This window comes from Mustela lutreola, chromosome 15 (assembly GCF_030435805.1).
Source record: "Mustela lutreola isolate mMusLut2 chromosome 15, mMusLut2.pri, whole genome shotgun sequence".
In the NCBI taxonomy this organism is placed as follows: Eukaryota; Metazoa; Chordata; class Mammalia; order Carnivora; family Mustelidae; genus Mustela; species Mustela lutreola.
The window spans coordinates 51,659,852-51,686,993 of record NC_081304.1 but is presented as its reverse complement, the minus strand read 5'-3'; the positions used below and the strand labels follow the sequence as shown (position 1 = coordinate 51,686,993).

The 27,142-nt window shown below is 39.5% G+C and overlaps 1 protein-coding gene across 17 annotated transcripts in view; it reads left to right on the top strand.

Moving 5' to 3' along the window:
* Nucleotides 1–27,142, top strand: part of NCOR1 (nuclear receptor corepressor 1) — a 155,942-nt gene that overhangs the window by 95,137 nt on the left and 33,663 nt on the right. For 9 of the 17 annotated variants that reach the window (XM_059149934.1, XM_059149946.1, XM_059149938.1 and 6 more), the window contains 10 exons: nucleotides 4,380–4,506; nucleotides 5,673–5,735; nucleotides 7,032–7,584; nucleotides 9,688–9,817; nucleotides 12,360–12,555; nucleotides 18,321–18,494; nucleotides 19,236–19,396; nucleotides 24,050–24,170; nucleotides 24,268–24,369; nucleotides 24,698–24,798. In XM_059149934.1, the coding sequence (XP_059005917.1) occupies nucleotides 4,380–4,506; nucleotides 5,673–5,735; nucleotides 7,032–7,584; nucleotides 9,688–9,817; nucleotides 12,360–12,555; nucleotides 18,321–18,494; nucleotides 19,236–19,396; nucleotides 24,050–24,170; nucleotides 24,268–24,369; nucleotides 24,698–24,798 (1,728 nt within the window). The remainder of the gene's footprint in view (nucleotides 1–4,379; nucleotides 4,507–5,672; nucleotides 5,736–7,031; nucleotides 7,585–9,687; nucleotides 9,818–12,359; nucleotides 12,556–18,320; nucleotides 18,495–19,235; nucleotides 19,397–24,049; nucleotides 24,171–24,267; nucleotides 24,370–24,697; nucleotides 24,799–27,142) is intronic. The other 8 variants (XM_059149943.1, XM_059149942.1, XM_059149947.1 and 5 more) reach the window with 6 other exon arrangements.

Genomic DNA, 27,142 nt, shown 5'->3' with positions numbered 1-27,142 from the left:
TGTGATTCACAATGCATGTTATGTATGGATAGAAAATGTACAAAATACTTTTTAATAGACCAAAGTTCAAGATAGATAAATGGATTTTAATAGAGTACAAAACATTTATTGATATGGTTTCAGATTTCATACTGTAGTTACCTTTTAAGAGATGATTACTTGCTGAATTTTGGTACAATACCAAAGAATAATAACCATGGTCATTTGAAAAGATTGTTAAAATATGCTTCCCTTTTCGACTACATATCTTTGTGAGGCCAGACTTTTTTTTTTTTTTTTTTTTTGGTAGCAGGCTCCACACCTAACATGGGTGGGGCTTGAACTCACAACCCTGAGATCAAGAGTCATATGCTCTACCGACTGAGCCAGCCAGGGGGCCCCCAGACTTTTTTTTTTTATATGTATATTTCAGCCAAAATAATACTGTGTCTGCAGATTAGATTATATGTAGAAGCACATTTGAAAATTGTGCTGTCTTCTGTGAAGGCAAACAGTAAAAGAAATTTACAAAAACATTGAAAAAGCTACTTTTCACTAAATTATCAAACTTTTGTTTTGGAATATAGTTATTTTGTATTAATGTTTTTATGTTGACATGTAATAGGTTTATTGTTATTTTTAAATGAATTATATTTTAAATGTTTTTGCTTTAATTCAAATATGGTAAGTATCATTATATCTGTCTCATGAATAGAACCGGCTTAGGGTCTTGAATGCTTTTTACGAGTGCTGTATCCTTAGACCAGAACATTTTGAGACTCACTGAAGAAGGATAGAATGGGTAATAAAAGGATAGATATTTAATTTTTTTAAATTTATTTTTTATTTTTTGTAACCATATAATATATTTTTATCCCCCGGGGTACAGGGAGATATTTAAATTTGTTAGGGTTTGAACTTTTAGTAAATAAGAGTGTATGAAGTATGACATTAATTTAAAAAGTTATATACAAAAGACCTTTTAACATTAAAAATGAAGATGTAGGGGCGCCTGGGTGGCTCAGTTGTTAAGCGTCTGTCTTCTGCTCAGGTCATGATCCCAGGGTCCTGGGATCGACCCCCACATCAAGCTGCTTCCTCAGGAAGCCTGCTTCCCCCTCTCCCACTTCCCCTGCTTGTGTTCCCTCTCTTGCTGTGTCTCGCTGTCAAATAAATTAATAAAATCTTAAAAAAAATGAAATAAAGGTTAAAAAATGTGTTGTGGCAATTAAAGGGGAAGAAAATAAACATAACAAAAGGTCTGACAAGAGAGACTTGACTTTATCAAATACTATTTAAAATGTTTGGGGAGAAAATCAAGTAAAGAATATATCAGACATGTTTTTAAAAAGATAAGTCAGGGTTCTCCGGAGAAACAAAACCAACGGGGGGGGGGGGGGTGTGTGGTAGGGTGTGTGTGTGTGTGTGTGTGTGTGTAGAGAGAGTGAGAGAGAGAATATAGAGAGTGAGAGAGAGAATATGAAGATTTATTTTAAGAAATTGGCTCCAGTGATTGTGAGTGCTTGGATCTGATGGTGAAGGCTGGCAGGCTGGAGACTTAGGAAAGAGTTGCACCTGGAGTCCGGAGGTGATCTGCTGACAGGTTATCTTCTTGCAGGGGATGGGGAGGGGGAGATGAGGGGGCCATCAATCTTAGTTCTGTTAAGGCCATCAGTTGATTGGGTGAAGCACCCGACCCCTCCCCCAACATTCTGGAGGTTCATCTGCTTGTTAATCTCATCTAAAAAACACCTGCACAGAAAAACCCAGGATAATGTTTGGCCAAATGTCTGAGTGCTGTGGCTCAGTCAAAATGGCACATAAAATTACCCATCATAAATATCTTTAAAACTTCTTGTTCTAATCATTTTAATAACAATGGAAATAATAGGGACTGTAGGCTTCCTTTTTTTTAGAGTGTTTTATCATTTTCTTTTTTTAAATTTTATTTGACAGAGACACAGCAAGAGAGATTCATGGAAGCAGGGGAGTGGGGGAAGGAGAAGCAGCTTCCCGCCAAGCAGGGAGCCCCATGCTGGGCTCAATCCCAGGACCTTGGGATCATTACCTGAGCTGAAGGCAGACACTTAATGACTGATCCTCCCAGGTGCCCCTAGAGTGTTCTGTCATTTTCAAAAAGGTTTCAAGAAAACATGACAAAATGTCTAATGTCTATTAAAATGCAGTGCAAGATACATAGGTGTTACATTTCCATAGGTTTGAATTATTACATTAAAAATTAGTGAGTACTAGGGCACCTAGGTGGCTCAGAGAGTTAAGCCTCTGCCTTCGGCTCAGGTCATGATCCTAGGGTCCTGGGATCAAGCCCCGAATCAGGCTCTCTGTTCAGCAGGAAGCCTGCTTCCCCTTCTCTCTCTCTCTGCCTGCCTCTCTACCTCCTTTGGGATCTCTGTCAAACAAATAAATAAAATCTTTTTTTAAAAAAAAAAGAGCAATTATGTGATGCCTAAAAATATTGGAGTCTTTGTAGTCTTTCTAAAGGTTTTTAAAGAGCATGGCCAGAGGATTCTCCCCTTGCATTCTTTTTTTTTTTTTTAAAAGATTTTATTTATTCATTTGACAGACAGAGATCTCAAGCAGGCAGAGAGAGAGGAGGAAGCAGGCTCCCTGCTGATCAGAGAGCCCTATTCGGGGCTCGATCCCAGGATCCTGAGAACATGACCCGAGCCCAAGGCAGAAGCTCTAACCCATTGAGCCACCCAGGCGCCCCTCCCCTTGCATTCTTGTGAGGAATGTAGTGATTATTTTGTTTAGCCTCAGAATTAGATCTAGCTCTAACAGTGGACACTGGGATATGCTTTCTTCCTCTTGACTTAGTTACTGCTTTTAGGTTGGATCCTAGCATAGAATTTTTTTTTTTTTTTTAAGATTCTTTTTTATTTATTTATTTGACAGACCGTGATCACAAGTAGGCAGAGAGGCAGACAGAGGGAAAGGAAGGGAAGCAGGCTCCCCACTGAGCAGAGAGCCCGATGTGGGGTTCGATCCCAGAACCCTGAGACCATGACTTGAGCCGAAAGCAGGGGCCTTAACCCACTGAGCCACCCAGGCACCCCCAGCATAGAATTTTAACAATCGGGATAGCAATAATTTATTTTCCTCTGTGAGTAGTGTCCCCGGGCGGGAGGCCTGTAGCTAAAGTCTGGTGAGTATAGGCTCAGTAAGAGGCAGTGAACAGAGCAGTGTCAGGGCTGGGATCCCCAGGTCTGCAAAGACAGGAGACCTTAAGTTTCATAGTTAGCAACATGAGATTAAAAATATAATAAATAGCTGATGTCTTAACTTAAATACATACACGTATGCTCTTACAGATCTGTGATCCCAGTAGAAGAATGAGGAGTTTTATGTAAACACATTGTTTGCAGAAGGAAAAATCCTGTTTAAAAGAAAGGGAATTTGTCCTCATAATAGCAAAGGCAGTGACACCGATGATCCGTTATTGCTTATAAGAGCACATAATTCTTCCTGTTAGAGAAGGATGGTTATTGCAGCATTATTAACAGTGCAAAACTTTAAAATTGCCTAAATACCTTAAAATAGGAGAATTTTAAATATCTGTTGGTACAGAGTGTTTTTATGGAAGTATCAATAAATATAACATTTTTGAAGAATTTATAATGAGTGGGATAGGTAACTACATTGGGCAATCCTAGTTTTATTTACATGTACTATACATAAACATATATGCATACACGCAGATAAAAGACTGAAAGGAAGTGTATCAGTATAGTCAGAATCTCTGGCTGGTGCAATTATGAGCCATTATTGTTTTGTTTTTCTTTCTTCTTCTTTTTTTTTTTTTTGGAAGATTTTATTTTATTTATTTGACAGAGATCACAAGTAGGCAGAGAGGCAGGCAGAGGGAAAGGAAGGGAAGCAGGCTCCCCGCTGAGCAGAGCTCTATCCCAGGACCCTGAGATCATGACCTGAGCCAAAGGCAGAGGCTTTAACCCACTGAGCCACACAGGCGCCCCTGTTTTATTTTTCTTAACAATTTTCTGTGTTCTCCACATTCTAACGAAGATCTTATTTTTGGTAGAAAACAAATGCACGTTATTTTTATTAGAAAAATACATTATTTGAGAGGGAAAAATAGCAAGAGGTTTGTGAATTTTGACTCTTGGTACATATATGGTGACGAGTAGTTTGAAAAAAGTTTCAAATGTAACTTTTGGTCAGTTTGATGAGACCGACCCGTTCACACAGAAGGCCAATTAGTGGTTCCATAGAGGCAACTGAATATCCACCAGAACCGTTGTCAGACAGGCAGCCTTCTTGTTCAGTGTGTGTGTATCCATGTTCTATGTTATTTCAGATGTGAGAGTTTTCCTTTCAGCTATTTAAATCATAAATAATCCAACGCTCTTTTGCTCCTTCAGACTTCACGAAAGCCCCGTGAAGAGCGAGACGTGTCCCAGTGCGAAAGTGTAGCTTCCACTGTTTCTGCTCAGGAGGACGAAGATATCGAAGCTTCTAATGAAGAAGAAAATCCAGAAGACAGCGAAGGTATCTTAAAATCTTAAATTTAGTTGCGACTTCTACTAGTTCAAATTATCTAATTATTAGCTTAGTCATTTAAGAATTGCTTCATTAAGGAAAGAGTATATTCAGTGTTTTCATAGATACCTTATGCTTGAGCACAATGTATGTATTCATTCAGTCAACAAATCTGTATGTAGCACCTGTGATGGTCCTGTTGCTACAACCAGAAGAGCTTTAAAATGGCAGTTCTGGGGTGCCTGGGTGGCTCAGTCAGGTAAGCGGCTGCCTCTTGATTTTGGCTCAGGTGGTGGTCTCAGAGTCGTGAGATCGAGCCCCACAACAAGCTCTGAACTGAGCATGGAGCCTGCTTGAGATTCTCTCTCTCCCTCTGCCCTCCCCCCACTCACGCTCGCTCACTCTCAAAAAAGAAAAACAATTTAAAAATAAATAAATTAAAATTAAAATTAAAAAATAAAATAAAATGGCAGCCTGGTATCAGTACACTGTTTGTGCATCAATGTCACTGCTACCTGTATGTGTCCGGTTAGTATCATTGATTCCATTTCTCTTTATTGCAATGAGTTTGGTTTTCTGTTCTTAAAATGACTCACGTATGTCATATTTATGTTTTTGTGTAAAAAGAATTAATGTTGCTAGAAGCCCCAGTAGAAAAGAATGTCAACCCAAGAAAGATAAGACAGAAATAAAATCCTTTTTGTCGCTTGAACAAGTTAATGACCACTTCCCGAAAAAGTAAATATTTTCTTGAGTTTTTGCTAGTTAAAAGTTCCTAATTCATTTCAATTTGCATTACTTTTAAAGTTTCTTTAGATTTCTTTTGTGAATTGAGTGCTTCGAAGTAGGAATTTTCAGTGATTTTAGTAGCTCTTTATATATAATATCTTACACATGTTCATACTTTGTATACACAAATATTTTCTCCATCTCATTCGCTTTTTGTTTTATTTTAAATTACCAGAGTTTAAATTTTGTATGTAATTAGAGCTGCTTAAATACGTTACTTTGAAGACACTCCTATTTTAAGCTGAGGAAGTTCTATACCTTCCAGGAGTTTCAGAAACAGTAGATTTCATTTTATTTTTTTCTGCAAGTTGTTGTTGGCTTTGAAACTTAAATTTTGTTTTGAATGGGTTTTGGCTTTGAACATTAAGTAGCTTTTTTTCTGTGAGGTTTTGTGGAAAATGAGGCCCGTGTGGCAGGAATGAAGAGAATACTGGAGCAGCAGAGTTTTGGTAAGATTTGGCTTTTAAAAAGCTCCCTCTGGCGTCGTTGTAGAGATTGGTCTGAGGTGGAAGATAGGGAGAGTTGCTTCTGGACTACAGGGGCAGTTGAGCAGTTGAACACAAGTGGCTGGACTCAGGGGATGTTTTTAGAGAGAAAATCGGTGATACTTGTCTGCATAGGATATGGGGATTAAAGAGAGGAGAAGTAAAAGATTATCCCTTAGAGGTTTCTGGTTTAATTAGTAAAAAACAGAAAAGTCCATGGACTTAGTCTAGTGTAGGAAATACTGGATTTGTGATTCCTTTGAAATACCTGAGTAAAGATGTCAAAGATTAAAACTGTATTTTATATCAAGTGAAACCAAGGATGTGGGGAAAGGTCAGGGTTACAATGTTAAGTTAAAAGTCCATATAATGTTACTCTAGAATTTTCCTGTCTAGTGCAGTACCCACTAGACATATGTGGCTATTGAGCTCTTGAAATGTGGCCAGTCCAAATTGAGATGGGCTGAAAATGTAAAATGTAATCAGATTTTGGAGACGTAGTACCAAAAAAAGTAAAAATCTTATTACTAGCTTTCTATATTACTATATTTCCACATGATTACATGTTAAAAAGATAGTATTTCAGTCCTATTGGGTGAAATAAAATACGTTGTTAAACCTAATTTATCTCTTTTTATTTTTTTAATGTGGCCACCGAAAAAATGAAAATTTTAGGCAGATGTAGCTCATATTATGTTCCTGTTGGATGGTGCTGTTTTAGACTGTCAGACCTCCTGGGTCAAAGGAAAAGCACACCACAGGCTGGTAGAAATAAACCAAATACCATTTTATGGAATGGTTTCTTGTTTAGTTTTGGTTTTGCATCTGTCTTCATTTTTCAAATTTAATATAAATTTCATTCATCCATTCATTCATTCATTTATATTTATTTATTTAAAAAATGTTTTTAAGAGTTCTTATTTATTCACGTAATCTCTACACCCAGCGTGAGGCTTGACCTCACGACCCTGAGATCAAGAGTTGTATGTGCCAGTGATGGAGCCAGCCAGGTGCCCCTCATATAAATTATTTTTAGATATTAAAAGCTCTTATGCTTTCAGTTTCAGAAGGTGAGGACCATTTGACCTCTCCCTTTCATGCTCTGTGAACAAACACTCTAGCTTCCCAGTGGCCTTAAGACTTCACTGAGGCCATATAAGGAGTCTCATTCGTCCCAAACAACTACTTTCAAGCATGGCTTCTGTCACCACCTGAAACATGTTCATTATCAGATTTTTATGCTGTATCATTATCTTTAAGGTGCTGAAAATAGTTCTGATACAGAAAGTGCTCCTTCTCCTTCACCAGTTGAAGCTGTCAAGCCCAGCGAGGATAGCACTGACAATGCGACTTCTCGAGGAAACACCGAACCTGGGGCCGAGCTCGAGTCCACTACGGAACCCGCAGCCAGTGCATCTCCCTCCTCCGCAGCTCAGAGTGGAAAACCTGTGGAAAGTGAAAGTGTGGAGACGCAGGTGAGCGACAGCACCCCCACGGAGGCAGCAGAGCCGATGGACGTTGAGCGTCAGGAGCACAGTGCTGAAGTGCCTTCCGTTCTCGATCTCCCCACGACGACCAAATCAGACTCTGGAGACATCGAGATGAGGGCGCCAGAAAACAACCCATCTAAAGTCGAAGGTGATACCAAAGAAAGAGACCTAGAGAGAGCCAGCGAGAAGACGGAGCCTAGAGATGAGGACTTGGTGGTGGCCCAGCAGATAGGCGCCCAGAGGCCGGAGCCCCAGTCCGACAATGACTCTAGCGCCACCTGCAGTGCAGACGAAGATGTGGATGGAGAGCCCGAGAGGCAGAGGTGAGACTTGCTCCTCTACGATTATCCTGTGCTTTGCTCTGCAAGAGGCTAACTGAGTCACAGGGTGCTGGCTGCGGGGATTATTCCCGTGTGAATAGCGGCAGCTCAGAGGTGGTCCACATGCTTTTAATACCGGGTCATGAAGCCGTTCATCTGTTTCAGTAACCAAGAACAACTGTGCGGTCGTTCGTTTCCAATGAAAAAGATAATGTTTTTCTACCTCAGTTGTTATGTGCGTTTCATATGTAACAAAGAAGGGGATTTCATCTTACAAAGCTTATGATGGATGGATGACTGCCATTCCTGGTGTTGGAAGTGGTAGGATGTGGTGGTGAAGGTAGAGGCAAGAGGCATTGGCTTATTTGCGCCAAGACCATACAGCCTCAGAGCAAGACCTGCTGTACCTGTGTATTAGATGATAGAAAATGTTGACAGGAGAAACATGTTATGTGTTCTGAAAATATTTTAGAAAGCATAATTTAGATACAAGATTGTGGTAATTATATGATCACTTTGTATAGCAGTTAAAATTTTAGATTACTAATTTAAAATATATGTAATACAGATTAATATAGAACTACTTTTAGTCATTTAATTCGCAATATAAAAATATCTTCTACCTTTATGGTTTTTATAAAAATTACAGTAATGATGACAGTAAAATTATAGGAAGAGATACTGCTTTATTTAATATATGTACTTGCCTTGGGATTTCCTTCTCCCTGAAAGAAATAGAATCACCTAGGGTCACAGTAGAACATTTGATTGGTACACATTCTAGAAATGAATTTGACTAAATTACCATTTAATCAGAACCTCAATTCAACTCTTACCACCACTCCCCCCCGCCACCGACCCTGACCACCCACTTTTTAATAAGAAAGAGGCAAATAAGCCACTTAGCGGAGAGCCAGATTCTCTTCATCTAAGATGAGGATTGTTTGTGTTTTCCACTATTGGTTTTAGTAACTGTATTTATAAATGAAGGAAAAATTAGGATGATGGTAATTTTCAAGGAGGAACATCCTAAGAGCTGAACATGATAGTAGTCTTAAAATTCAGAAATTCCTTGTAAATACATGGTGGTCTTTGAGTAATGCTGTATGTCTACATCACGTCCAAACTATTAAAATAACACTTTCACTTTCTACATCTTTAATACCGTCTTTATTCTTCATGTTAAATGTTTTCTTTTATACATTCTAATTTTCTTATCAGTTTGTATTTTTTTTTAAATGTTTGTCTTCCCCCAATAACACTGAAAAGTCTGATCCAGCCTGAAAGGTATGGCATTAGTGTATGATCCCCCCAGTTCGCATACTGGGTGTCGCAAAATCCAGTGGAGGTGCTGAAACTGAGTGAAGCAGGCCGAGTGTAGGATGGTGGGGGCTGCAGGGGACAGAGCAGCACGTGCCGTTGGAAAGGGCAGCTGCTGCACGTTCAGCACGCAGATGCCATGTGGCCATGCCACTTCTGTGTGGCCATTTCTTTCCATTCTTGGTGAGAAACCAGGAGTCTGGAATTTGGGGTGAAATTCTCAATTTTAGAATGGTGGTGGGCAGATGTTTGAAAAAATAGCCTATGATCCTGGCAAAACATCCTGTATCAGGTAATTAGTTCGGAATCCATGTTAGTGGTAGATTAGGACCTGGTATTTTATAATGGAATTTGTTCAGACTGGATGGTTAGATGCAGATAAATTTCAACCTATAAATCAATATAATCTTTACCTGGGAAATTAGCATTATAGATTCCCCTTTTCCTTACTGTTCAGACATCTTCTAAGGTTGATGCGTTGTGTGTGCACATACATATTAACTTAGAAGAAATTATGATTAGGGGTGCCTGGGTGATGCCATGGTGATGGACTCCATTTGGGCTCATGATGTGACCTCAGGGTTGTGTGAGTGAGCCTTGCATCGGGCTCTGTGCCTAGTGCAGAGTCAGCTTGAGATTTTCTCTTCCTCTGCCCCTCCCTTTTTTCTCTCTCACTCTCTAAAATAAATAAATAAATCTTTAAAAAAAAAAGGAATTAATAATTGTACATTTAAAGTCTTAAGTATGAATGCTTTAATTTATCTTTTTTTTTATTGCCAATTGCAGAATGTTTCCTATGGACTCAAAGCCCTCATTGTTGAACCCCCCTGGATCTCTATTGGTCTCATCCCCAATAAAACCAAATCCACTGGACCTGCCGCAGCTTCAGCACAGAGCTGCGGTTATCCCGCCAATGGTAAGTTTTCAAAGTGAGTAGAGAAATGAAGTTGAGAAACAAAGCCCTTCAGAGACGTTTCTTTTCTTTAATCAGTACTTGATTTCTTGAAAAAATTATGGTGCAAAACACACAACATAAAATTTATCATCTTACCTATTTTTAAGTATATGGTTCAGTAGTGCTAAGTATATTCATGGTGTTGTGAAATAGATCTCCAGAACTTTTTCATCTCCAGAAGTGAAACTCTCTTCCCGTTAAAGCACAAGGCTCTGTTTCCCCTCCTCCCAGCTCCGGACAGCCACCGTTCTACTTTCTGTCTCTGTGAATTTGGCTAGATACCTCATTTAAGTGGAATCACAGGGTATTTGTCTTTTGTGACTGGCACGTTTCACTCAGCATAAAGTCCTCAGGGTTCATCCAGGTGGTGTCATAATCTCCTTCCTTTCCTTTCAGAGGACTAATATCCCATTTTAAGTATATGCCACATTTTGTTTAGCCATTCAGCCATTTGGCTGTTTGCTTTTTCAAATGGATTCATTGTGATGGTTGACTGAAATGGTGATTTCCATTTCAGGGGGGAAAAAAAAAACCACCAAAGAAGTATATAATCCTTTAGCCATAAATATCTGTAAGCTTTGTTTTTGTTTCGTTTGTTTTCCTATAAGACAGTAGCAGAATTAATATATAACTAGATTTTGAACCTTTAGAATGAATTCTAATTCTAGAGATTACAGCTAACTTCAGTATACAATTCCAAATTTAGTTTTATTTACATTTTACATCAGTAATCTCTACAAGTTTGACTCTCTTTTGACACTGAATTCCAAACTAGTGTGTTGCTCCTTTACATAGGAATGTTTTCGCTCTTGCTTCACTAGAGAGGATAAAAATTTGTTCTGTCTGACATGATAATTGAGGAAAGTTAAGTGTGTGCTTATGATAGACTCCAAAAAAAACATCATTAAACACTTGTTCATTCATTGATTTACTCAGATGGACTTTTATTAAGTGTCCGCCCAGTTCAAGACAACCTTGTTAATGCTGTATGGAATATTTAATATATTGTAATCTCTAACTTCAAAAAACATAGAGATTGCTCTTGATAGTGAGACATAGAAAAATATAATAAACTTAAAGTGGATTATAAAAATGTGATGCTCTGTTAAGTTTAAAAATGCAGTATGGTCATTTCAGAGGAAGGAGAGCTTCCTTCTTAATGAGACAGCTAAAGAAGACTCCGCATAAGAAATAATATTTTGGTTGGACCAAAGCAGTTCATTTGGCTTTATAGCAAAAGGAGGAAGAGCCATGTTTACATACAAGCCAAAGCACAAAGGCAAGAAAATTCTGTGTATGTTTTGGGCTCAGTGAAAAATTCTACTTATAGTGTCAAAAACACTGTGGAAGTCTTTATTTAGATAATAGGTTCTAAAAAACTCAGATCTGGGGCGCCTGGGTGGCTCAGTGGGTTAAGCCGCTGCCTTCGGCTCAGGTCATGATCTCAGGGTCCTGGGATCGAGTCCCGTATCGGGCTCTCTGCTCAGCAGGGAGCCTGCTTCCTCCTCTCTCTGCCTGCCTCTCTGCTTACTTGTAATTTCTCTCTGTCAAATAAATAAATAAAATCTTTAAAAAAAAAAAAATAATAAAAATAAAAATAAAAAAAAAAAAAACTCAGATCTGTACTCTTCCCCAGAATTTTTTGTATTCATGAAGTAATGGACTGTGTTAGAGGCTGTTTGTTTAGTATTGAACCAAACAGGTTGGGTTCTTTCCTTCCTGAAATGAGAGAGACAGAAAATAAACAAAACAGCCATATTATTGTGAATTGTGCTATTGTAAGCGCTGTCTGTGTTCCCTGAAAGAAAGAAACAGGACTGCCTTAAGGAGGAGAAAGGGGAGGGACGGTTAGGGATGGCCTGTCCGAAGAGGTAACATTCAGCTCCCGTCCTGTTTGTGTTAGTGAGTTGGTTGTGGGAGGTGAGGCGAATCAGTCAAGGTTGTCTGCCGGGTTTCTGGTCTCAGCTGTTAAGGTTCCGTTTTCTAAGACGGAGGTAACTGAAGAAGCATTGAATGTAGGAAATGAACAGTTCCGTTAAATGCTAGTTTAGAGGTGCTTTGAGATACCTGCATGGAGGTGTTAGGTGGCCGTGCTGTGAGTATGGGACTTGGAGTAAAAGTCTTACAAATAGAAATTGATGAGCCATTAACATATAGATGGCATTTCAGTGCGCAGAAGTGGTGTGCATACTTAAGAGAACCTAGAGGGGAGGGCTAGGTGTCAGGGCTGAGCCACCAGGGGTTAAACCATCGGAAGTTAAAAGCAGACTGCAGTGTTTTAATTCCTGATTTAGATCTCTCTTATCACAACTTACGTGATTTATATTGTATTCTGAAAGTAAATATTCAGCACTTGAAGTATTTCATACTTGAAGATTAGTTTGACCAAAAAATGGCAAAAATCCCATCAACTAGTATGTTACAGAAATAAGCATTATTCGCAACAGAGGGTCTCAATGTTATGTCGGTCATTGGCGTATTTAGATTTTTTTTCTTCCTGTAGGTTTCCTGTACCCCATGTAATATACCGATTGGAACCCCAGTGAGTGGCTATGCCCTCTACCAGCGACACATTAAAGCAATGCACGAATCCGCCCTCCTGGAAGAACAGCGGCAGAGGCAAGAGCAGATAGATCTGGAATGCAGGAGTTCCACCAGTCCCTGTGGCGCCGCCAAGAGTCCAAACAGAGAGTGGGAAGGTGGGTAGAACTATCCCCTCAAAGCATTTCTCTGAAGGGAAACAAAACTATACTCCTGAGTAGTGTCCTTTGTGCTTTGTAGTTTATCTGCATGTCTGTTGATTAATTCTTCTTGTCCCCAGCACGGAACTCCTTTAACCTGACCTCCGTTAAACTTCTGAGGAATGTTAGTATTATTGACTACTCATAGGCAGCAGCAACATTGTAATGGTTTTTGTTGATACAAGTTTTCTGGTATTTTTATCTCTCTGCTGAAAGACTGTAAAAGCCATGCTTTGTGCTCCATTCGCCTGAGTTTTCAGAGTAAGGGAGAATTGTTATTCTGTCCTCCCAGTAAATCACATGTAACCACAGGGTAATACTCATTCTCATTGATATGATGGGAGACAACTTTGTGTATTGTGCCGGTTGTACCCTGACTCACCCCTCACCCCAGCCTTCACCACTTGTGTGCCCAAGGACAAGTCTCGAAACTTAAGTTACAGATCTGTTTATCTGTCTCTCTATTTCCATCTTACTGAGATTACGACCCATAAGAAAGAATTAGCATTCAGTGTTGTTTTGTAACACATGGCTCAGCATTATTCTTTACGTAATATTATATGTAATACATACGCAATTTATAATAATAGTGTACAGTGCATACGTAGTATAATAGATACCACAAAGGTACAGTTATCATTATTATGTCACTATTGTTATTTCAGGTGACAGATTCGAGTTGTGCATGCTTTTTTTTTTAAGCTTTTTTTTGTTTTTAAGTAATCTCTACACCCAACATAGGCCTTGAATCCAAATCCCTGAGGTCAAGACTCCCATGCTCCACCCGCTGAGCCAGCCAGGCACCCATATGCATTTTCTTTTTCGTTGTGCATGATAAGCTCAGTTTCTTTAAAAAGGTTGTGGGTGGGGGATGATTTCTCAATTGTAATACATTCTTCTGTCATGGTTAAGAAATGGAACATGTAGACAAACCATAAGTGACTCTTAATCTCACAAAACAAACTGAGGGTTGCTGGGGGGAGGGGGTTTGGGAGAAGGGGGTGGGATTATGGACATCGGGGAGGGTATGTGCTTTGGTGAGTGCTGTGAAGTGTGTAAACCTGGTGATTCACAGACCTGTACCCCTGGGGATAAAAATATATGTTTATAAAAAATAAAAAATTAAAAAATATATAAATAATAAATAAATAAATAAATAATTTTTTAAAAAGAAATGGAACACGTGTTCTGGTTGATAGTTGACTTATGCTACAATATGCTTAGAATATAAGACTATTAAGGTCTTCGTTACTATGCTTTAGATTTTTTGGTAATGATTCAAAAGACTCTTTGCAGTGCCTTACACAGATAAGTAAGAACAATTAGCTGTAGAATGTCATGCATTTCAAGGGCTATTTAATATAAAATCAGAACTGTTACTTAACGGATCTTGACCACCACCACCTTCTCAATGCGACACCCCCCCCACCCCCGTTTCACCAGTAATGAGTTACTAGTTATATGGCACCCTGAACCTCTTATGTTAGAGTTTTAAATATAAAATTGCTAGTGTTTTAAGTATAAATCTTATGCTAGTAAAAATGTGAACCAGAGTAGTAATACCCAGCAAGGCTGGGTGTATCATAGGTGCCAAATGAATATTTCCTGAATGAAGGTAAAAACACTGATGGTTTGGGAGCTTTTAGTATATTGCACAGGGAGAATTCTCAGTTGCTAACTCGGTAATTGACGCAGTGTGTACTCAGTAATTACATGTTGAAGGAAATAAATTAAATGGAGTATAAATGGACTTAGCAGAAGTGTTTGTCTTTTGAGCAGTCCAATTATGAGAAAATCTGTCATGATGAGAATGATAAATTATAGAGTAATTTAAAAGTCTATTGATGCATTCCTTACATAAATGATTTAGAGTAAGTGTTGAGAGAAGAACTAAAACCTAGAAAAAAGTGACATTCAAATGGTATTTGCCAGAGTCATGCTAAAGCTGAACATTATTTAGTTAATAATAACTGGATCATTCTATAATATGCGTATCATATGGTTATTGTAAGACCTCAGTATCTTTTCTTAATCTACTTTATGAGTTGGGTTGTATTTGGAAGCTGGAGAGACTAAATCCGGCTAGATCCCAAATTCTGAGACTCTAAACAATGAACTGCATTTCTCTGTGGTCAGTCACATTAATCCATGTGGTTTAGATCAGAGTGGTATCCTAATTTTTAATCAAATGCAGTGGTCTTAAAACCATACTGTAATTATATTTTTCGTTTAAGTCATACTGAGATGTTTATTAATATGACATCAGTTTGATTCAAGGTGACTATAGAAACTGGGGTGGTTTACATTTTATCTCAAGGTTAAGTTTTGTTTTAGCTCATGTAGTATGTTTGTATAGTTATTTAACCGAGTGCCTGAAGACTCTCCTGAATTTGTAGCTATCCATAGTTCAGTGGAAAGGATTATTTCCCTTATACTTAACACATCTCCCTTGTATAAGTATATACTTCCACTTATATTACTTATATGCATAATGTTTGATACAAATGTTTCCAGTAAAACATCATAGAACAGTTTATAGAATGTTAAATACAGTGAGAATGTTTATTCACCTGTAAACCATCGCCAGACTGGCATAGTTCACTTGAATTAGGACATGGTTTTGACTTTTCCCTTAATGGTCTTGTTTAGAGAGTAACAGGCAGCATCTGTTTGATTGCATCGTAATGCTAGCGAGTGGCGCAGTTACTCTAGGTGTACCCTTTCTAAGTGGCATAAGCCTTTCCATCTGTAGAGACATCTAGGAAAAACCTGAGAGAACAGTTGTTTTCACTTTCCAGGAGCATTAACACAAGGTAACCCCTACTTCAGTGTGAAGCCTTCTCCCTGGAGTGAGGGAACTCAAATGTACACACGTAGGGAGAGTTAGAATTGAACTTCCAGTTCAGGTTTAACAGAATCAGTTCAGTCCAATTAGGAGTTAATCCTTCTCTGCAACTAAATTTAATCTGTTTATTTTCTTGTTTATTTTCTTCAGCCTGAGTACATGATGGTTTAAATACCTGTATTTAGAACCATCTAAATTTCTTTTTCTTTTCTTTTTTTTCTGCTTTTTCTTTAATACTACCTTGATAAGACAGTTTCCACATTATTAGAAACTTACTGGAAATGGTAAAACAGTCACACAGAATTTATAGTAATAATTTTACCATGTTAAATTATCTAGAAAGGAAGACATGATTTTCTTTTTTAAAATTGGTTTCTTTTATAAATCTGCACAGCATTGGAACACTTAATCTAATTCATTATATTACTATATCTAAGAAGGGAAGAGTACCATCATCTTTTCTTCTTTTTTGCTAAAGATTTTATTTATTTATTTGACAGAGATCACAAGCATGCAGAGAGGCAGGCAGAGAGAGCAGGGGTGGTTGGGGAGCAGATTCCCTGCTGAGCAGAGAGAGCCCAATGTGGGGCTCGAGCACAGATCATAACCTGAGCCAAAGGTAGACGCTTAACCCACTGAGGCCAACCAGGAACCCCGTGGAGTACCATCATCTTGATGGATACCCCAGAAGCATCTGAAATTCAACACTCAGTGCTTCAGGGAGACATTGCCATGTGGGGTTTAAAAAATTTTTTTTCTATTTACTTTTTTGTTTTGTTTTGTTTTGTTTTATTTTGCCATGTGGTTTTGAGAACAGAGTCAGACTTAGACTCTGATAGCAGACCTTTGTGGCAAGACAGTGTGATTCTTTTAAGTGTCAGTTTCCTCATCTGTGATATGGTGTTAATAATCTCATTGGTCATGAGGGCTCAGTGAGATAATTCATGTAATTCACAGTGCTCTGCACAGAGTACAGTGTTAGCTAGTATTACTAGAATTGTTTCTGGTTTTTATTTTTTTAATTTTTAATTTTTTATTTTATTTTTTGGTTTCTGGTTTTTAAAAATACCTCAGTAAGCTGGAGAACTCTTTCTTTTTCTTTTTTTTTTTTAAGATTTTATTTATTTATTTGACAGATAGAGATCAGAGGCAGGCAGAGAGAGAGGAGGAAGCAGGCTCCCTGCTGAGCAGAGAGCCCGATGTGGGCTCAATCCCAGGACCCTGCGACCGTGACCCGAGCCGAAGGCAGAGGCTATAACCCACTGAGCCACCCAGGCGCCCCTGGAGAACTCTTTATGCTATCTTCCACTTAATAGTGAAATGCTAGAGAAACTGTCAGGTTCCAACTACTACTTATTGTAGTGCAGTAAAGAAAAAAAGAAACAAAGATAGAAGTAGCTATTTGAAGGGAGAAAACAAATCTTCGTTCACAGGATAAGAAATCTGCCTAGAAAGCCTGTAAGAATCAACTGAAAAGTGATTAGAACAAAAAGGAAAGCTCATTAAGTTTCTCAGAAAAAAATGGTCTACAGAAATCCACATCTTTCTTTCCTGTAGCTCTGCAATAATCATTTATACAAGTAAACTCACGCATTGAAAAAGATGGCTTTCCAAGGGCGCCTGGGTGGCTCAGTGGGTTAAAGCCTCTGCCTTCGGCTCAGGTCATGATCCCAGGATCCTGGGATCGAGCCCCGAATCTCTGCTGAGCAGAGAGCCTGCTTCCTTCTCTCTCTCTCTCTCTCTGCCGGCCTCTCTGCCTACTTGTGATCTCTGTCTGTCAAATAAATAAAATTTAAAAAAAAAAAAAAAAAAAAAAAAAAGATGGCTTTCCTAGCAAGAAAATGTAAGGTACCTATAAATAATTTTTAGCAGGAAATGTAAATAAGAGCTATATGAAAAAGACTAGATTCCCCAGAAAGCTCATTATTAATAGAGCATCAGGTCTCCTGTATTCATAAATTTAATGCAAGTCTAATGAAAATTCCAATGACATTTTGTTTGGAGAATTATTTTAAATTTCGATTTATCTGGAAGAATAAATGTAAGACTAGGTAAGCAAAAAAATAATAAAATGAGTGGGAATTTGTTTTGGGAGACATTAAAATAGCCCACATCTAAGTGGTTTGGGTTACAGATGATTTTCATTTTCCTTTGTACTTTTCTGATTTTTCAAAATTACAATGTCAATTTCATTTTAAAAAGGAAAAGAATATATATATATAATTATATGTATTTTTAAGTCTTAATGTGACTGCATATCTGATATCTTTAAATGCTCAAAGTTGTTTTATGCTTTATGTGGAGGTAAATTATATGAAGTAATTTTTATTAGCATTATGGTAGTAAAATTCCCAGTTTATAAGCTTGTGTAGGTTTTTTGGGTTAGTTTGATCTGTGTCAAAAATTTAATTTTAATTAAATTTAATTTTAATTTCTCTGAATATTAAGTGGTGGGTTTCAACAGGCTAAATTGAAGAGTTGAAAATCTCAGAGCTATGACTGATTCAAGCAAGACTTGAATTCACCAAATGGCTGGATAATCTGATGTTTACCTGTTGTGATCTTTATTACATGTGAAAACACCTGGTTTTCCTAAGAAAGAGAAAGAGAAGTTCTTTGTCCTTTAAAGGGAAAAATCATAATTGAATATTTGAGGGTTTTATTAGGTCATAGTGATGGTGCGTACACAGAAGATACAGATGTATAGGGTTTTTAAACCTCTCTGTGGGTGGGTTCCCTCCTCTCCCACCAAGGAATTTTAGATTTTAATATTAGTATATAGTCAGATCTGCCCCTGGATGGTGTGGGCTTAGTCCTTTCACACTTACTATTTTAATTTGGGGTTCTTCCCTTACTTTGATAACTTTAACTTTCATAGGAAAATCAGTCGCCTATATGCCTTATGCTGAGGTCAGACGTGCCCTAGAGCAGGAAACACAGATGCACAATACCACAGCAAGGTCAGCCTCACCGTGTAGGCTCTCTCCGAGAGAAGCCAGTAAAGCCGCTCTGCAGCCTGGTATGAGTGCAGCCCGCTCTAGTATCCCTCCAGGTAAATATCGTTGCTCTGCGCAGTGGCTGCTGGCCATCTTCCTGCAGGTGCGAGACATGGGGGGTGTGATCTCGTGAATGAACTGCCTTTCCCAGACACGTCCTTCCTGTTTCAGAATTATTTTCTTGTTTCTCTGCATCCCATCGTCTGTTCTGTTCAGTTGAGATTCACTGGGCCCCCTGGGAATTTTGTTCCCACATGCGTACCGTGACACTGACTGGCTTTCAAGAGTCCATATACTTCGAGAAAATCTTTAGATCCCCTCCCTGACACAAGAAATCCCGGTCTGTGAGAGCCAGAGTCAGTAAATGTCTCTCTTAAGTATGCATGATGTAGAGAGGCGTGCAGCTGGCGGTCGGCCATGTGTGCGCGTTCTCCCCAGTGGTAACATGAGTTGCCCCTAAAAAGCAGGTCCAGCGAGGGACGGTGAGACAGAGATTATTAAAGACAGTCACTTGCCTGTGCTCAGCAGAGATCGTTTGAAATGAACATCAGCTTGAAAGCTCTGGTTTGACAAGGAGTTGAATATTTCAACCTCACAAATACCATGTGTGACCTGAATATGTATATGGGTTTAATTCAAGTTGAAAGAGAAATTCAAAATAGAAGTGTTCCTCCTCAGCCTCATCTTGCAACTTAAAATTCAATGTGTGATATAAAAATTCAGGAATGACTGAGATAGAGTGTTGCAAACTACGAAACTGACGATTTTAAATCATTTTTTTCCCCTCCCCTTAAAAGTCCTGCAGCCTGCTCCACATCAAGTGATAACGAACCTCCCTGAAACGGTTCGCCTTCCCACAACTCGACCCACCAGGCCACCTCCGCCTCTCATCCCATCATCCAAAACCACAGTGGCTTCAGAGAAACCATCTTTTATCCTGGGAGGCTCCATCTCACAGGTAAAATGCCTTCCCTGCCCAGGAAATTTCTGTTGATTATTGCTTTGGTGAAAGTTCTCCCTTTTTGTCACTAATATGTCAGAAATAAAAATCTATCTGTGTGTAAAAAGATGATGACCAAAAAATACGGCAGTCATCATCTTCCGTGCCGCACACAGGAAGTTTGTGTGAGTTGGGTGCCCAAACTGAGTGCCCGTAGCACACCATCTGGCTTGACTTAGGCACTTCTGTTCTCTGAGGTTCAGTTAGCCTAGATCCTAAAGGAGTTTTTTCAAGTACTAGAGTATGTGTTGACTATTGAAAGGCTCTAAATATTAAATTGTGCTTGATTGATAAGCCCTAGTTCATTCTGACTTTGGCCATTATAACTTTCTTTTTTCCCCTCTGGTGCATTGCTATCAACATCCATAACATATATCTAAATATGATCTTATCTTAATGGTTGAGAAGTTTTGACTGATGTGCACGACCAGCGGGAAGCACTCTCCTGTCAGCTGATGAACCATCGCATCACTTCCGAAGGTTCTCTTAGCGCCTTCTGCCTGAAGCAGCCACTGGTTCGCTTCCTGTTGGCACAGATCAGTTTTGCCTTTCATATAAATGATCTCAAACAGTGTGTACTCTTCCGTGTCCGTCCTCTTGAACTTAGCGTAATGGCTGTAGGGATTCATACAGGTTTTGTGTAATCAGTAGTTTTCTTCTTTTTTATTGCTGAATACTGCTGCGCTGTGGCAACACATGCCGGTTTGTTAACCCGCGTTTTCATTAGTGGAAGCCAGAGCTGTTTCGGGCTTTTGGTTGTAGTGAACAAAGCAGGCACGAACGTTCTTGTACTGGCTCCTTATAGACATTTGTCTTTATTTCTCCTGTGTAATCAACCCCCGGAGAGAGCACTTGTTCGATAATATGTGTGTTTTACTTCATAATTTCCCACAGTGGGTCCACTGCCACCTGAAACGTAAGCCTTCACGTTGCTTCATTTGCTCTTGGCAGTCTTTTTTATTTTCGTCATATTTCATTGTGGCATTTAGTTTGCATTTCCCTGGCAGCAAATGAGGTTGAGCACTGTTTTGTATGCTTATTGGTCATTTATACATTTGATGGCAAATTGACTGTCATTATCTGTTTTTATTGTTTTTTTTGGTTATTGATTACAGAAGTTCTTTACGTATTGTGGATGAAAGGTCTCAGTTATATATTAAAATATTTTCTCTTTTCTGTGGCTTGTGTGTTTTGTTACTGGTATGTTTTGATGAACAGAAATTTTAAATTTTGATGAAATGTTTATGTAAATTTTTTCTCATTCTCTAAGAAATCTTTGCTTCATGGTTGTGGGGATATTCTTGTGTTTTCTTCTTAAAGGTTTATAGTTTGGGCTTTTACGTGTAGGTCGGTGGTCACATGAAATTAAGTTTTGTGTGCAGCCTGAGGTCAGGATCAGCGTTCATTTATCCTTTTGGGTTTGCAGTTCCAGTAACACCAGTTAAAAAGCCTTTTCTTTCTCCATTTGATCAGTTCAGTGCCTTCTTCAAAAATGATTTGGCTCTGTGTTCAGTCTCTCTCTGGACTATCTGTTCTGTTCAGTTGATCTGCTTGCCCATAGTTTTGTTAGCACCACAGTTTTGATTATTGTAGCTTTAAGGTAAGTCTTGAAATCATGTGGTAGGAGTCCTGTAAGGGCTTTTACTTTTTTTTTTTTTTTAATTAAAGATTTTATTTTATTTATTTGACAGACAGAGATCACAAGTAGGCAGAGAGGCAGGCAGAGAGAGAGAGAGAGGAGGAAGCAGGCTCTCCACTGAGCGGAGAGTCCGATGCGGGGCTCGATCCCAGGACCCTGCGATCACGACCTGAGCCGAAGGCAGAGGCTTTAACCCACTGAGCCACCCAGGCGCCCCAAGGGCTTTTACTTTTTAAGATCACTTTGGCTCTTCTATGACTTTGGCGTTTCTGTACAAATGATAAATGTCAGCTTCTAACAAAAATTCTGCTGGGATTATGGTAAAAGATTGCATTAAATCTATAGATTATTTTGGGTTGGAAAGGAAGGTCTTTTTTTTCTTTTAAAGATTTTATTTATTTGTTTGAGAGAGACCATGAGAGGGGAGAAGATCGGGGTTGGGGGGGAAGCACCCCCTGCTTCCGGAGCTGGGAGCCCGATTCGGGACTCTGTCTCGAGATCTGGGACCATGACCTGAGCCGAAAGCAGTTGCTTAACCAACTGAGCCACCCAGGTGCCCTAGAAATGATCTTAAGAACATTGAGTCTTTTGTAATCCATGAACATGTTTATATTTCCATTAATTTAGGTCTTTATCTCAACAATATTTCATAGTTTTCACTGTAGATGTTTTGTTAGATGTATTTATGTTTATATAAATATTATTTTTTAAAATTTCATTTTCCTGTTCTTACAGGTATATAAAAAAAAGTTGACTCTTTCAATCTTCACTTTATCTCCTGCAGCGTTTACTTATTTGCTTCTTGTTTTGTTTTTGTTTTTTGGAAAGAAAGTAGATTTCTTAGGATTTTCTATGTGAGCATGTCATCTGCAAATCAAGGTAGTTTTACCTCTTCCTTTCCAGTCCTAGTGCCTTTTCTTTTTCTTGTTTTATTGAACTGGCTAAGATAGAACTTTTAGTACTGTGCTTATTTTCTTTTTAAAGATTTATTTGAGATAAAGATACTTATTTGAGAGAAAGAACAGGGAGGGAGGGGGAAGAGGGAGAGAGCAAATCTTAAGTAGGCTCCCGGCCGAGCAAAGAGCTAGGAGCCTGATGTGGGGCTCCATCAGCCCAGCGTGGGGCTTGATCCCACAACCCTGAGATCATGACCTGAGCTGAAATCAAGAGTCAGATGTTTAACCAACTGAGCCACCCAGGTGCCCCATAGTACAATCTTTAAAAGAAGTGGTAAAGAGGATATGCTTTCCCTTATTGCCCATTTTAGGAGGGAGGCATTCAGTATCTTCCTGGTAGGTATGTTAACTCTAGCCTTTTCATAGGTGCCTTCCATCAGATTGAAAAGGCCTCCTTATTTTCTTTTTTTGCTGAGAGTTTTTTTTTTTTTTAATTTTCTTCCAGTGTTTGTGCTTTTTAACTTCAGAATTTCTGTACAGTTCTTTTTTTTTATGATTTCTTTTTGTTGATATTCTTTGTATGGGGAAACATCATTTTCATACTTTCATTTAGTGCTTTAGACATGATTCCCTGTAGTTTGAACATATTTATGATAACCGATAAATGATATAATGGTCTTTTTCTGGCGAGTCTAAAGCCTAGGGACAATTTTTATTCAGTGCATTTTCCCCCCCATGTGTGGGTCATGCTTTCTTCTTTGTTACAATTTTTGGCTAAAAACTGGACATTCTGCATAAGGTGGCAGCTGAGGCAATCAGATTCTCCTCTCTTGGGAGGGTCTGCTGTTGTTGGTTTTGTTTTGTTGATGCTTGCTTTCTAAAGAACTAACTGTGAAGTCTGTGTTCTGTGACATGTGCGGTCGTTGCTGTCTCTACCTGCTGGCCGGCTAAGGCTTGACAGACTTTGTGGCTGGAATGCTTACATGTCCCAGTCTTTGCCGAGTGGCTCTTTGTGTGTGTTGGGGCACACCTTCAGCCTTCAGCCAGGCTGCTGGCAATTCTGCCTTAGTCTTCACTTCCTACTTTCACAGAGCTTTACGGCCCACCAGAGTTGAGAACTTCAGGCCTTCTCTTGTCTCTCCTAGGCATCTGTACAGTCTCGCATATTCACATGGCCTTCGATTGCTAGGAACATGCTCAAACCTCCTTTGAACATCTCATTTTTTAGCTTTTCCTTTTAAAGGTTTTTGCTTACCCTGTTTTGCCTGAGTGTTGCCTCAGGCAGTGACGAAGTTAAAGCATTTGACGCTGATTGTTTTTGACAAGCATGCACCTTCTTCCCCACAGGTCCGAAAAGGACAGCCTTGCAAATGGGTCTTCCAGGGAACCATCAGACAAGTCAAATAATGACTGTTATCTGGGATTGATGCTTTTAAGGAGCTCCAAACCCTCTTCTTTCCCCTCTGGTGGCTGCCAGGCTGATGGTTTTCAGCATAATCGAGGACTGTTGATTTTCAGGGCTACCAGTGAGCTTGGTGGGAGCATATGGGAGAGGAGATAGAACAAGTTCAGATGCGACAAAACTCACTCTTCTTACGTAGATTTTGTTAGTCTTCTTGAACAAACACACGCAGATTTCCATAAGCCTTCAGTTAATTTCCAAATTGAAAGGTTGATTTTTACCATTTTTGCTGGTTTTCTGGTTGCTTTTATGGAGGAAAGTTTTCAGAAGTCCCTATTCTGCTGTTTTTACTGTCACTGTCCTATAGCAGTTTTTTGAAGAATAAATATTGTTAATAATAGTAGCTTACATTTTGAGTATACTGTTAAGTGCTTTGTTTATGTAATTTGTTTCCTAATATTAATTATGTGAAATTTATGGCTATTTCAGAAGACCTCTTGCTCCCTTTAAAAATATTTTTAATCAGTCTATTAGGATTTTCTTGCTTTTCCAATACTTGTCCTTAATTTTGGGCAATGGGGGTGTAAATTCTTATAAGCAGACACATGAACATATGTTTATTGTTGACCTTGTGAAAAGACAATGTTATTTTAGTCTTCTAAAATTATTTTTAGGGAACACCTGGCACTTATTTGACATCTCATAATCAGACTTCCTACACTCCAGAAGCAGCTAAGCCCTCAGTGGGCTCTATTTCTCTTGGACTGCCGCGGCAGCAGGAATCTGCCAAATCAGGTCAGTGAGTAAATACTCAAAAGATTCCTGCACTTGTGGCATCACAGGCGGTGACTCAACACTTGATCTCTTCTTTTTCTCTCGCTTTGGTCCATAGCTACTGTGCCCTACATCAAGCAGGAAGAATTTTCTCCCCGAAGCCAAAACTCGCAGCCTGAAGGTCTCTTGGTCAGGGCACAACACGAAGGAGTGGTCAGAGGTAAACTACGCTGTTTGGCAGAAATATTAAACTTTTGTTCCCAATAAATGTATTAAAAGTCATTAATACGTTTTAATGTTGTGTTTTTAAATTAGAGCCTTTACATTCTAAATTTTTCCTTCTGTATAAAAATAATTCAGGATTTTGAAATTCCATGTTTTAGCAATCCTTTTTAATAATTGTAATATTTTGAAAGTGCATTTCAGTAAAACAGATATTCTTCTTATACTGCTGTTTCCTTCTCTTACCCCTCTTCAAGTTGGGGGTGAGTTTTGTTTGTTTGTGGTGGTAGAAGCTGTAACTTACTCATCATTTTGCTTTCATTCAGGTACCACGGGAGCCATTCAAGAAGGAAGTATAACTCGGGGAACGCCAACCAGCAAAATTTCCATGGAAGGCATCCCGTCCCTGCGGGGCTCCATCACTCAGGTTAGTTGTGATCATTCCTGATGCACTGGACAGTAGCTAATGATGTCAGGTCTCAAGAGCTCCAGTGGTTCCAGCAGTATGGCTCTGTGGTTAAGTTGCTCCTTGTCTGGATTGCAGAATTGGGTCTCAGTGGTAATAAACCCAGATCTGTAAGTTGTCTGCAGAAGGACATTAATGTGATCATTTTGACCACCAGCTGTATTATCTGTTCTGTGGGTCATTTGAAAAGGTCAGTGTTTTGCAAATTGGCAGAAGAAACAAGTTGATGTAGCTCTGTCTTCCTGGCAAGGCTTTTTTTTTTTTTTTTAAAGATTTTATTTATTTATTTGACAGAGAGAGCATGACAGGGAACACAAGCAGGGGGAGTGGGAGAGGGAGAAGCAGGCTCCCTGCTAAGCAGGGGACCTGATGCCGGGCTCCATCCCAGGACCCCAAGATCATGACCTGAGCCAAAGCAGATGCTTAACGACTGAGCCATCCAGGCGTGTGCGCGCGCGCACACACACATGCACACACCCTCCCCCCATACCCCCACACACACCCTCCCCCCATACCCCGCAAAAGCTTTTACCATGTGTGCAGCTCAAATAGAAATGGGAAAAAAAAACATTAAAAATTATTGCTCGCTTTTGCCTCTTGTGAAAAAGAAGGTCTGCAGTCCCAGCATGTAAGCCACCTGGCTAGGGTCTCATGCTAAACTCGAAGACACGGGTGGCATTGATAGAAGCACCGAAAGTCAGATCTCTTCTTCCAGTTTCAAGCTCAATAAATTGCCAGTTTTGATTAAGAAAAGTTCCTTCTTGTCCTCCGTTTGATGTTGATTTCAGTTGGAAGTGTAACAGTCCTTAGCTTCCTTATTACTGTAGATCTGGTAAAGAAAATTCTCTTTTGGGAAATCATTGTAAACAGAATCCTGTGGATTTTGCATGTTGAACCTTGTTCCCTAGGCCAGTGGCTAAAGTTGTGGCTCCCGGGCCAGCACCATTAGGCCTGTAAATGGTCAGGCCCCAGCCCAGACTTCCTGAGTCTCATCTGTGGGGGGGCAGGCCCAGCAGGCTGTGTTTCCCGCCCTCTAGTGGGTCTGCTGTGGGCCCATCTGAGAACTGTGCCCTGGGGCCTTGCTGGTCAAGTGTCGTCTGTATCCCAGGGATCAGCATTGCTTGGGAGCTTGTTAGGTTAATGCAGAAATTTTAGTTCCCACTTCCAACCTATGAATCAGGGTCTCTGTTTTAACAAGACCTGGTTTACGGGAGTGTATGGCCTAGTGACCTAGAGAGTTACATGTGAACTCTGCACATCTCTCCTTCTACATTTCACCAAAGTATACATCCTGAAACTAGTTTTCAAAACAAGCAAACACTTTAATATTAGAGGCAGAAGGGGAAAAAATGCCTTATGTGTATTCCCTTTTCTCATTCGTTTTCACTCTAGTAACCAGGCTGTGGGCAGGAAGACAGAATGAAGTGGATGAAGGGAGGCTAGGCTTTTCTCTGTTCATTTCCAGCCTAGTCCATCCACACACCAAGTGAGCCCTTCTGCAGGGGGTGTTAAGGATTTCCGGATATTTACTGCCGAGCCCACTGAATGGCTGGACAAGTAAAATGTTCTGTTCTTGTCATTCTTCCTGCACTGAGTGTGTGGTTTCAGATTGTCCTCACGAGGGTTTTGGAGATGCCAGATGTGAGTGGGCTGTGTCTGGGCCCACCACTCCCATCCCAACCCAAGCAGCTCACTTGTACAAAGTCCGTACCCAGTAGGTTCCGTGAATGATTTCTCCGGAAGGAAGGGTTTACTGCTTAACGGAGGGGTCAGAGAGAACTGTGCCTGTAGGTGACTCAGAAGAGGACTGATCAGTGGTGGCGAACATTCTGACCATGTGATCTAAACTGAATCCATAGCACGGGATGGGGTCATCTTGAGTTTTGTCGTTCATACTTCCCCCTCCCCCTCCCCCTCCCCCACTGGTGACCAGAGGTCAAACCCAGTAGACAGTTTGGGAACGGCAAGTTCTTTTTTCCTCTTATCACCATGTGAGAGGAGGTTGCGGTATTCTAAATTTAAAACTTAATTTATTGTCTTATTTTCATTAGACGTTTTGAAAAAACATATTACACTTAAATGATTTCTCAGCCTTTTAAGACGAGATTTTTTTTTCTTTTCTTTTCTTTTTTTTTTTTTTTTTCCCCTGAGAGCTAAGAGGCTTGACTTCAAGGTGGGGAAGAAAGTTCGTTTGACTCCTACACCTGTCCACATTTTAAGTTTTGTGGGGCAGGGCTCAAGGACAAAGTTACACTATTTCTTTATGTTTATAGAAACTTAATGTCTGGGTTCTCTTGTGTCTTTG